Source organism: Suncus etruscus, chromosome 20, assembly GCF_024139225.1.
Source record: "Suncus etruscus isolate mSunEtr1 chromosome 20, mSunEtr1.pri.cur, whole genome shotgun sequence".
NCBI lineage: Eukaryota > Metazoa > Chordata > Mammalia > Eulipotyphla > Soricidae > Suncus > Suncus etruscus.
Window position 1 is genome coordinate 27,692,452 of NC_064867.1, and position 12,234 is coordinate 27,704,685.

Sequence of the window (12,234 nt, forward strand, 5' to 3'; positions counted from 1 at the left end):
TTGCACGTGACTGACCTAGTTCTATCTCAAGCACCTAGAGGTCCCCCTAAGAACCACTGGGAGTATCCTGGACACTGCAGTGCCTGAGAAACAGACTTGGGCCCTCACATTGAATCCCAGACCTGTTGGGCTGAAAATCACAGGAGGAGCCCCTGGGTCTCCTGAGCATCATTGGGAGACCTCCCCATCACAACTACCCACTAAAAAGAAGGCTATAAGAAGATCTCATAGTGTGTTCCCAGTCCTAAACTTCAAGAAAATTTGGGGCTGGAGAGATAGTGTAGTAAGGTTAGATGCTTGCCTTGCATGCAGTCAGCCAACACTGGTTCAAACCCCAGTCCCCCAAACGCTGTCAAGGATCACTCCTAAACACAGAGCCAGGAATAGCCCAACTACATTCCTTCATCAAAAAGAAAGATTAAAATCATGCCAAGCATCTGAAATCCTTAGAAGCTCAGTTCACTCAGTTGGAGTCTTTGATTTATATTTTCTTTTTTTTTTTTTTTTTTTTTTTTTTGGTTTTTGGGCCACACCCAGTAACGCTCAGGGGTTACTCCTGGCTATGTGCTCAGAAGTTGCTCCTGGCTTGGGGGACCATATGGGACACCGGGGGATCGAACCGCGGTCCATCCAAGGTTAGCGCAGGCAAGGCAGGCACCTTACCTTTAGCGCCACCGCCCGGCCCCCCTGATTTATATTTTCTAAGACCATGTGTGTGTGCCTTAAACAGGCCAGCCATCCTGTGCAAGGGCTGGGTTGGCATTGCAGAAGAGAGCATGCTAATGTCTTGTACTCCCCCACTCCTAAGGCAGTGCACACAAAGAGGAGAAATAGAACATCTGGAATCAGCTTTTGCTTCCTGTTGAGTTGGCTACAAACCTCTGCAAGGACTTCTGGGAGCCAAGGGTTGCAGTTGTCTTTGACAGTCTCTGACATCTTCTAGACTCCAGCAATGAGAGAAATATCAGAGAAGTGAGGCCAGCTTATGGGAAAGAAACTGGTGTGACACTGTCCTTTTCAAACAGGAAAGGAAGACAGCAAAGAGCCATGTTTTAAAGTGGCATTTTTAACATTTGTATTTATAGTCATATAAAGTATATTTGTCTTTGTATTCATATAAAGTGTGTGTATATGCTGTATACACATAATTCTTTTCCACCCAGATGGAAACCAAAGACAGTAACAGTCCAGGCTAATAACTATTCCCCAGTATTCTCTGAACTGTTCATTTCTAAGGCTCCAATTGTGTTGCCAAGGGAGCAGCCTTCAAAGGCAGGGGTCTTTGTCTGCTTTCTTATCCTGCTGGGCCTGGAAGGGAAGCAGGAAAAGAACAAAAGACTAAATGCTTCTCTGGATAATGGTGTGATTTACTGGTCCAGTAATGGGGGGTGGAGGGATTGTATTCTTGGCTCATTCAGGAGGCAGTAAGAAGACAATTCTTTCTCCTTTAAGAACTAACATTTGTACTTAAATCCTTAAGAATTAAGATTTTGCACAGGTTAAGTTCTTTAAAAAATACTTTAAAGTTAATAAGGGTACTATACTTGGTTCTGTGCTAGGTGAATTGGGTCAACTTGTGACTGGGAAGGGAACTCATGCCTCCCACATGCAAGGCAGGCTCTCAGCCTGAGTCATTTGTTTCAGCTCCTAGGATTCATTTCTTGATGAGTAAGTATTTAAACATGAAAACATCCAGGGGCCAAAACAGTGGCGCAGCAGTAGGGCATTTGCCTTACATACAGCTGACCTAGGACTAAATGAGGTTCGATCCCCCAGCGCCTATGTAGTACCCCAAGCCAGAAGAGATTTCTGAGTGCATAGAGGGAGTAATCCCTGAGCATCACTGGGTGTGGCCCAAAAACAAAACAAACAAAAAATAAACATGAAACCATCCATAAAATTATTCCAATTAAGGGCTGGAGAGGTAGTACAGCTGGTAAGGCACTTGCCTTGCACCAGTTCGATCCTCAGCACCACAAAGGGTTCCCCCTAACCCCTTACAGCAGGAGTAGAGGGTGGAGTATCAGAAGAATTAATTAATTAATCTTTCACTTTAAATCTTGCCGATGGAGAAGGTATCCAATCAAAATAGAAAGTGGGATGGCTGAGAATAGAAGATGACAGTAGATTAAAAAAAAAAAAACCCAACCAGGAGTGGCAGAACTTATCCCTTATCCCTTTCTCTCACTTTTTTTTTTTTTGATATTCACCTATGCTCGTCAGAATTGAGGATCTTGTGGATGGATTGCATATCCATACAAAAGGCAGGGTTAGGTAAATCTCAGACAGATGGTAGAATCAAGCATGAATTTTATGCTTAGACAGACAGCAGGCTGGAGACTTCAGGAAAGCCAGTACTAGACTATAGAGAATCACTGGGATGAGGCTGGAAAAGGCCCAGAGACACAACTTCAGACTAGGAAAGCATACACCAGTTAGACAATGTCCAGTTAGAGAAAGGAGAGAGATCATCCCATAGTGGTAGATGTGGACAAACAGCAAGGGACAAGAACAGAAAGTTGAACATGGGACAGGACAACATGGGATAGTATGAGTGATATTGTACATGGGTAAAGGAGAAGCCTGGACATTGGGAATGGAGCCCAAACCATCTGTTTAAACTATGCAATAAACTCTAATTCTTTTTTGGGAGGTGGAGGGGTCACACCCGGTGGCACTCAGGGGTTACTCTTGGCTCTGTGCTCAGAAATTGCTCCTAGCAGGCATGAGGGACCATATGGAATGCTGAGATTCAAACCACTATTCATCCTTGATTGGCCACATGCAAGGCAAACACCCTACCACTGTGCTATCTCTCTGGCCCCTAAACTCTAATTCTTAACCTTCAGAGTTTTGTTATGAATCTTTATAGAATTCTTAAGAGCCTACCAACTCAGGAAAATCCATTTTTGCTCTAACACAATAGGGAGTAATCCCTAAGCAAAGAGCCAGGGACAAGCTCTATACAGTGCTGGGCATGGCCTAAATACCAACAAAAATGATGCCAATTGGATCTAGAATAATTCTAGAAGCTTGGAGTTGAAAGTCTTTGGTGTCTTAGAAGTTAGAAAGGAAAAGTGCGACTGACTTCAACATGTCAAAATATGCAGAGAAACAATGCAAGAATTCAGAGAGGAAAAAGGCCCAAGTGAAGAATGAAAAGCGTGATTGAAATGAGTCTCAGTAAGCAGCTTTAGGATGCTGAGATGCTAGCTGCCTTCCCTGGAAATCAGGTCTTTGCAGGACTAATCAAATAAAGGTGGAACTCTGGAGTTGGCAATGAGGTTTATGTACAGAGGAAGAGGGCTGTGAGCAAAGATTAAGGATTAGAGAGGCATGTTTTCATGCCAAGGTGCAGAAGATGGTAGCAAACAGACCTCTGGCATCCAATCAGAATAATCATCACCTATTCTAAGTCATTCAGTTTGTGGTAGTGTCTTATTACAGAGAAACTAATATAGAGAGTTCCAAGTATTTATGTGTATAAAGTTGTTATGGATAAGAAATCATCAAACTGAGATCCCAATAGGGATGATAGAAGTTGGAGCTATCAAGTGCCACCCATTCCCTCCTTTGATAAGGGAAAAGGGGCAGAAACTTGAGGGGTTTTTTTTGTTTGTTTTGGTTTTGGTTTTTGGGCCACACCCATTTGACGCTCAGGGGTTACTCCTGGCTGTGCGCTCAGAAATCGGCCCTGGCTTGGGGGGACCATATGGGACGCCGGGGGATCGAACCGCAGACTGTCCTACGCTAGCGCTTGCAAGGCAGACACCTTACCTCTAGCGCCACCTTCCCACCCCGAAACTTGAGTTTCTAACCCTACTCCATCCATTAAGTCTAAGCAATGAAGTAAACACAAGACCCCCCAAGATGAGAAGTTGAGGAATGTCCAGGTGGGTCAACTAGATGTTCTCAAGGGGCTACTGAGCTAAACTCCAGATTCTAAAGGTCAGATGCTCCTTTGGAACTGGCCTTGTGCATCTGTGCCTCTACCACAGATTCCTATTCTTTCACTGCCTTGGTAATAAGTCGGTTATTAGAGAACAGAAACAGGTCCTTCTTTCAAACTTACCCAACTCTAGGACTAGGTTGTGGGAACCTCTGCTTCAGAGCCAGTTGGTCACTACTTGGACTGTGACCAATATCTCTGAGGGGAAGCAGACTAAAGGGACTAACTCCCAGTCCCTACCCTGTGCCACCATATGCTTCTACCAGATGGGAAGTGTCAGAAATGAGCTAAGTTGTAGCACACCCAGTTGGTATTCAAGAATTGCTTGATGTTGATTGGAAGGATGTTCACACAGTGAAATTTGTACCTGGAATTGCAATATTATTAATATTATTAATAAAAGCCTTACCATTAGTTAAGGAAATGCTAATTAAAACAAACTTGAAATTCTTATGCAAGTGTGCGAAGAACACACACATATATGTATATTTGGTTGTTGGGTCACACTCAACTGTGCCCAAGGCTTATTCCTTGTTCCTTACTCTTTATGCTTCTGACCATATGTAGTGCTGGGATCACATCCAGGTTGGCTACGTGCAAAGTAGGTGCCTTATGTACTGTGCTATTTTTTTTAAATTTTTTATTTTGAATTATGAGAACAAAAGATGCAAAGAAAGAGGACAAGGTAAAGTTACAGTGGAAGGACAATCACCCATAACAGAATTCTCAGAAGAAGTCCCCTTGCTGATATCTTAACTTTGAACTTTCAGCCAAAGAATGTTAAGATAAATAAAACAGAATCCATGTACAATTACTTTGTCCCTCAAGTCCCCAGATTGTAGCACATTATAATATTTCTTAACAGCACACAAGGCAATCTAAAGCCATAAAACTTACGTAACTCCTTAAACATTAGAGGCATAGTATTTTTTACATTTCCATGTACATGCATATTAGCTTAAGTTAACCTCAAATTTTAAGTGGGTGCGTTTTAAGAATTAGAGTCAAAGGAGCACGTACTGTGCTATTTTAACCCCATATATAATATTTAATGTATATACATTTATATATAATCATACATGTATTTAAAACAGTATATGTTTATATTTTATAGAAATATAACAATATATAAACACCAACAAGGTGACATTTGAGTCAATTTCAAGTCAAATGTAAGGGTTAAAAACATCATGAAAGTCTGATGGGGGAAGCGTTCCCAGTATGAAGGGACAGAGTGAGCCAGATACTTGAGATGGGAGGAACTTTGAGTCACAACGAAGATGCTAGAGAAAGAAACAGGGCAGTGGGAAGACCAGCCTACCAGTGTCTGGCCCTATAGTAATCAAAGTACAACTCCCATCCCTCAGTCACTTACCATTAGGATTTCTCTTTTCTGGACCAACTGGCTATTGAGATCTTGGGTTTCTGAGGACTCAGTTGCTGGGCTCCTGTGAGCTTCCTGGGGAGAGGATTCCGAAACTACCTCTCTTCTAGTGACTATTGAACCTCAGAGGGCAGACCTGCAGGAGAAAAAATGGGGCATATACCATTAGTCCCAGTTAGTGTCTGGTTTTATTTGTCAAAAGATGCTAAGTGTTATACAAGGTACTGACAGAACTTTACAAGATAAAAACACCTAATTCCATCAAAAAATGGAGAGAAGAAATGAACAGACACTTTGTAAAAGAAGAAATACAAATGGCCAAAAGGCACATGAAAAGATGCTCCACATCACTAATCATCAGGGAGATGCAAATCAAAACAACTATGGGGCTGGAAAGATAGCATGGAGGTAAATCGTTTGCCAGGTGTGACCCAAAAAACAAACAAACAAACAAACAAAACTATGAGGTACCATCTCATGCCACTGAGATTGGCACACATCACCAAGAAGAAAAACAAGCAGTGCTGGTGGGAATGTGGAGAGAAAGAAATTCTTTTTCTGGTGTTTTATTTGTGTGTGTGTGTGTGTGTGTGTGTGTGTGTGTGTGTGTGTGTGTGTGTGTGTGTTTGTTTGGTTTGGTTTGGTTTTTGGTTTTTGAGTCACACCCGGCAGTGCTCAGGGGTTACTCCTGGCTCTATGCTCAGAAATCACCCCTGGCAGGCACAGGGGACCATATGGGATACCGGGATTTGAACCACCATCCTTCTGCATGAAAGGCAAATGTCTTACCTCCATTCTATCTCTCCACCCAAAAAGAAACTCTTTTTCACTGCTGGTGGGAATGCCATCTAGTTCAACCTTTATGGAAAGCGATATGGAGATTCCTCCAAAAACTGGAAATTGAGCTCCCATACGATCCAGCTATACCACTCCTAGGGATATACCCTAGGAACACAAAATAGAAAACAAAAATCCCTTCCTTACACCTATATTCATTGCAGCACTATTTACCATAGTCTGGAAACAATCAAGATGTCCTTCAACAGATGAATGGCTAAAGAAACTGTGGTACATATACACAATGGAATATTATGAAACCGTCAGGAGAGATTAAGTCATGAAATTTTCCTATACATGGATGTACATGAAATCTATTATGCTGAGTGAAATAAGTCAGAGAGAGAGAGAAAGAGAGAGATAGATAGACACAGAATAGTCTCACTTATCTATGGGTTTTAAGAAAAATGAAAGACATTTTTGCAATAGTTTTCTAAGACAAAAGAGAGGAGGGCTGGAAGTTCCAGCTCACAACATGAAGCTCACTACAAAGAGGGATGAGCGCTGTTAGAGAAATAACTACATTGAGAACTATACTAGCGGGCCCAGAGAGATAGCACAGCGGCGTTTGCCTTGCAAGCAGCCGATCCAGGACCAAAGGTGGTTGGTTCGAATCCCGGTATCCCATATGGTCCCCCGTGCCTGCCAGGAGCTATTTCTGAGCATACAGCCAGGAGTAACCCCTGAGCACCACCGGGTGTGGCCCAAAAATAAAAGAGAGAGAGAGAGAGAGAGAGAGAGAGAGAGAGAGAGAGAGAGAGAGAGAGAGAGAGAGAGAGAGAGAGAACTATCCTAACAATGTGAATGAATGAAAGAAGTAGGAAGCTTGTCTCGAGTAGAAGCGGGGGTGGGGTGGGGAGGAGGAAGATTTGAGACATTGGTGGTGGGATTGTTGCACTGGTGAAGGAGCATGTGTTCTTTACATGACTGAAACCATAAAACCACAATCATATTTGTAATCATGGTGTTTAAATAAAAAATAAATAAAAACTCATAAAAATTATACTTGTTCTAGTAAATAAAAAAGATGCTAAGTGTTAGCTGAGGGTTTAGGGACACTATGAAGCCATGCTATGGGGGGGTTGGTTTTCAGAGAGCTGGAGGAATAGGGAGGGTAAAGCTCACTGAGGCAGAAATATCTATATCTTCTATCTTCAGGAAAACTGAGGCATGGGCAGAATGCCAATAAGTTAATTAAGGAAAAATCACCTTGCCCAAAGAATCATGGCATCAGAGAACATGGTTCACTCATAACCAACAGAAGTGATGCTGGGAGAAAGACTTAAGGGTAAAAGGAGTTTGAAAAATTGAAAGTGGTGGGAAGAAGAGAATAATTCAGACACTTGAGTGGTACCAAAGAGACTTTCTGGTGCTATAAATAAGCATGACTTTTTGCCCCAGCAATTCAATGGGTGGATTAAAGGAGAACAAAGACACTACTGAACTGTGAATGAAAAGACTGTTTTAGAATAGTAAGTGCAAAACGCAATGTGAACCTTTAGGAAGATAATAAAGAAAAAAAAACACACCAAAAACATGTAAAAAAAAAAAAAACCAACCATAACCAAACATAAGAGGTTTAAATATTTTCTTTTTTTCTTTATTTCTTTTTTGTTTGTTTGTTTGTTTTTTGTTTTTGGGTCACACCCGGCAGCGATCAGGGGTTACTCCTGGTTCTGTATGCAGAAGTCACTCCTGGAAGGCTCGGGAGACCATATGGGAAGATGGGATTCGAACCAGGGTCGATCCTGTGTTGGCTGCATGCAATGTCGCTATGCTATCACTCCAACCCTCTGATTTGAGTTTTTTCAGCTCTTCTTTTCTTTGTGTGCCACTGAGATTATTATACAATAAACATTTCCTTTTATGCATGAGAGGAACTCTTCCCATCTTTGCAAATGGGCTCTGTGTTAGTTGGATGTATCTTCAACACTCAAGGCTGTTCACAGTTGGGTAAGAGGTTGGCAGGCTAGAGGGAAGGACTCTCCTGGGCATTTTTATGATCTCCTAAATTTCTTGGGCTATGGGGCAACTTTTCCAAGCCCTATTTTCACCCAAAGATCTCATTTCCAAGCCTTTCTCCCCAAGTTTTCAGTCTACCAATGTTGACCCCAATTATTGTCTCTGCAGGAATAGCAGTGAATTGACATTAGCTGTTACAAACCTTTAAAAGGGTGCCAGAAAGTTAGTACAGTGAGTAAGCTGCTTGCCACGGATGGGGATGACCTATGTTAAACTCTGACATTGCATATGGCCCCAAAGCACCACGAGAAGTGATCCGAGAGCCCAGAGTCTGGAACACAGGTGAGTGTGTGGTCCCCAAAGCCAAAATAAATTAAATTAAAGCCTTTGAGAGGACAGGAGAGTTCAGATCAGGTTCCAAGTCAGGAAGAAAAAGGCAAAAGTGGGGATTCATGCCCCCTCAGAGCCAGCAGACATGAAGCTCTGCTCAAAGCCATCAATACCTGCACTGACTGTGGGTTGCTGTCTCAGGCCACCACCTAGTGGGGGACTGAGATCCAAATTCACTCTGGGTTTTCTTGATTCAGAGTCCCCATGCTGCTGCCAGCTTCACATGGAGTGATCAGCATTTCTAAACTGTTTTTGCCAGTCAACTATATGGCATTTGTAGAGGAACAGATTTGGCTGTTTCCCTCTGGAGGAAGGCTGAAAACCTCTAAGATGCCTGACTTTGGGACAATCTCTTCTGCCATGTCCTGGCATTTGACAGGCACAGCAAAAATACTGAAGTAGAAGAGGAAAAGGCTCCACAGATTTTGCCTTGAGCAGCCTAGCTAAGATGAAGCCTGTTTGATTTGACAATTAACTAGACCTGGAGTCACCACCACCAAGGATAGTACCTCAGATCAAAGGAGGTCTTGGGTAAAAGGAATATACACCAGATCTTACTGTGCAGGCCCCCCTGACTGGCAGCTGTGGGGGCCGAGGAGGGGCAGGAGTGGGAAGAGAGGAACTGATATTCAGGCTCCAGGATCAGAGCCAGGCAATGATTTCAATGAGTTCTCAAACACTGACCCCTGCTTTTCCACCAGCATCAGAATTGTAGGGGTTCTATTTTGAGGAATCCCAAACAGGCAGCAATATATGTAAGCCTAAAAACAAAAAGGCAAACATGACGTCACTGCCATGGCGGATGGCGTCCGGCCGCGGGCGCCTGGGCGCCGGAGACGAGGCCCGCGCGCCCCTCGGGACGCAGGTACTACACAGACAAATGCCTTAAAACAAGAGGATGCTGCGGAAAGGAAAGCCAAACTAGAAGCAGCTGTAAGAAAGAAAATTGAATTTGAGAGAAAAGCTTTACGTATTGTTGAACAACTTTTGGAAGAGAATATCACTGAAGAATCCCTCAAGGAGTGTGGGAAGTTCATCACACCTGCTCACTATAGTGATGTCGTGGACGAGCGCTCTATCATCAAACTCTGTGGTTATCCCTTGTGTCAGAAGAAATTAGGAATTGTACCAAAACAGAAATATAAAATTTCTACCAAAACTAATAAAGTCTATGATATCACTGAAAGAAAGTGTTTTTGCAGCAACTTTTGTTACAAAGCATCTAAATTTTTTGAAGCACAAATTTCTAAAACTCCAGTTTGGGTTCGAGATGAAGAAAGGTCACAGACATCCTGATTTTCAGCTGCTTCAGGAAGGACAAAGTGGCCATTCAGGAGTAGAAGTTGAGCTAAGCAGTAAAGCCACTGACACGTCAGATATTGAGAATCCTGGCCATTTTGTGAAACATGATGAATCTACTTCTTCTAGCACTCACAGTGATAGTAACAGTGATAATGAACAAGAATTTGTTTCCTCCATTCTACCAGGAAACAAACCAAATGCAACATGTATAAAGCCACAGCTGAACCAAAAAAGCATAATGAAAAAGAAAGCCAATCAGAAAGCAAACTCCAAACATGAAGACAGAGAACAGACTGTGGTCAATGTCACTGAGCAGTTAGGCCATTGCAGATTAGAGAATGTGGAGAAAGCTGCTAGTTGTGCCCCTTCCTTACAGAAAGGAAATGCTCATCTTTCTTCAAATCCTCCTTTTCAGGAAAAATTGGAAACATCAGAATACTCTGAAATTAAATACAATAGTTCAAATATAACTCTAGTAGGCCTAAGCAAGAAAAGCGCGGAGCATTTTAAGAGGAGATATGCCAAGTCAAACCAAGTTTCTAGTTCAGTTTCTGGTTCAGTTCAGGTTTGTCCTGAAGTTGCAAAGAAAAACATACTTAAAATCCTGAAGGAGACTTTGATGGAATGGAGAACAGAAGATACATTGAGGTTTTTATATGGCAAAAATTATGCTGCTGTGTGTTTGAAACCCTCTTCGGGCTTTCAGGCTAAAGAAGAAGAACTTGATGAAGATGACATAAACTCTGACCCAGAGAGTCATTCCTCTGCTGTGGGGAAATTTCAGAATAGTTTGGATGAGTCTTTACCATTTAATGCCTCAGATACGGCTAGTAAACCACTGCCAAGTTATGAAAACTTGAAAAAAGAAACTGAAACATTAAATCTAAGGATAAGAGAGTTTTATAGAGGACAATATATTTTGAATGAAGAAACCACCAAATCACAAGACTCAGAAGAGGTATATCTAAATGATGCTGAGTTTACCAAGCTGCTAAACCTATAGAATACTTAATAGTGAAAATATTACGACTAGGAAGAAAAATAGCTCATTGTTTGTCTTTGCAGGTATCTTTGATCATTCAGTTTTTAGGTTTAAAATATCACCTCCACTGTACCAGGAATGTAGCTCATCAGTAGAGTGCATACTTCTCAGCAAATCCAATAATTTGAATTATTTATTTTTAGAAATGGAATTCCCTGTAACATAGTTAGAGTATTTATTCACTAATTCATTATAATCATCTAATCTATGCCTGTAGTATATAGCAGCTTACAGAATCCTTTTGTATATGTTTCATTAAATAAAGGTTTACATGTCCAAAAAAAAAAAAAGGCAAACATAAACACCCATCCACATTTCATTAAGAAAACAGATTAGGGGCCAGAGTGATAGCACAGCAGTAGGGCATTTGCCTTGCATGTGGCTGACCCAGGACAGATCTTGGTTTGAACCCCGGCATCCCACATGGTTCTTTGATCGAGGAGTGATTTATGAGCCCATAGCCAGGAGTAACCCCTGAGCATCACTGGGTATGGCCCCAAAACAAAACAAAACAAAACAAAATGGATGCATTTGAAAACAAGGGCAAAGGGGGCATTTAGAAATGTTCATTTTCAGGGTAGAACTCAAGTTCATTTTTCATTCTTTTTCTGTTTTGCTTGGTTTTGTTTGAGGGACATACCCAGCTGTGTTCAGAACTTACTCCTGGCTCTGTGCTCAGAAAACACTTCTCGAGGGGGTTGGGGGACCGACCATATGAGGGTGCCAGATGTAGAGCCTGGCTCAGCTGAATGCAAGGCAAGTGCTTTACCATTGTACTATCGCTCCACTCCATATACCTTTATTTTAAATTTATTGATTGATTTTTTTGGGCCACATCCAGCAGTGCTTAGAGTTTATTCTTGGCTCTGTGCTCAGAAATTACTCCTGACAGACTTGGCGGATACCAAATAGTACATTCTTTCTTACTTATCTTTTGAAAACTTCCCTTGGTATGGGATATCGGGAATCGAACCTGGGTAGGCTGCGTGCAAGGCGAACACCCTACCTGCTGTACTATCACTCCAGCCTCCTCCATGTTCCTTTCCTATCAAAAGCCAACATCTCATAATGGAACCCTAAAAGTGCTGCTGGGAAGAGATGCTTCCTCTTGTCACCCAGTATCACTTCCTGTGGGAGACACAGACATGGAGGGGACAGCAGTTTGCTTATTGAGTATCAGTAGAAAAGTATCCTCATCTCCCCATCCCTCACATTTAGAGGGGGTGTCTGGTATTGATTTTTGCATGTTTTTTACCCTCCGCCCTCAATTCTCTGATGGCTCAAAGAGAAGTCAATGGGTTCAGTTTGTTGTTTTGTTCATTTATCTGAGGAGAATGGTAGCTGGAATTCAGTTACACAACTTTTATG

The 12,234-nt window shown here is 42.1% G+C and overlaps 1 protein-coding gene across 1 annotated transcript; it reads left to right on the forward strand.

Annotated features, from left to right (window-relative positions):
• The first annotated feature begins 9,699 nt into the window (after positions 1-9,699).
• Positions 9,700-10,827, forward strand: LOC125997906 (putative RNA polymerase II subunit B1 CTD phosphatase RPAP2). Its single transcript, XM_049766091.1, has one exon. It carries the CDS (start codon positions 9,793-9,795, stop codon positions 10,825-10,827), a length of 1,035 nt encoding a protein of 344 aa, XP_049622048.1. The 5' UTR covers positions 9,700-9,792.
• Positions 10,828-12,234: the final 1,407 nt, after the last annotated feature.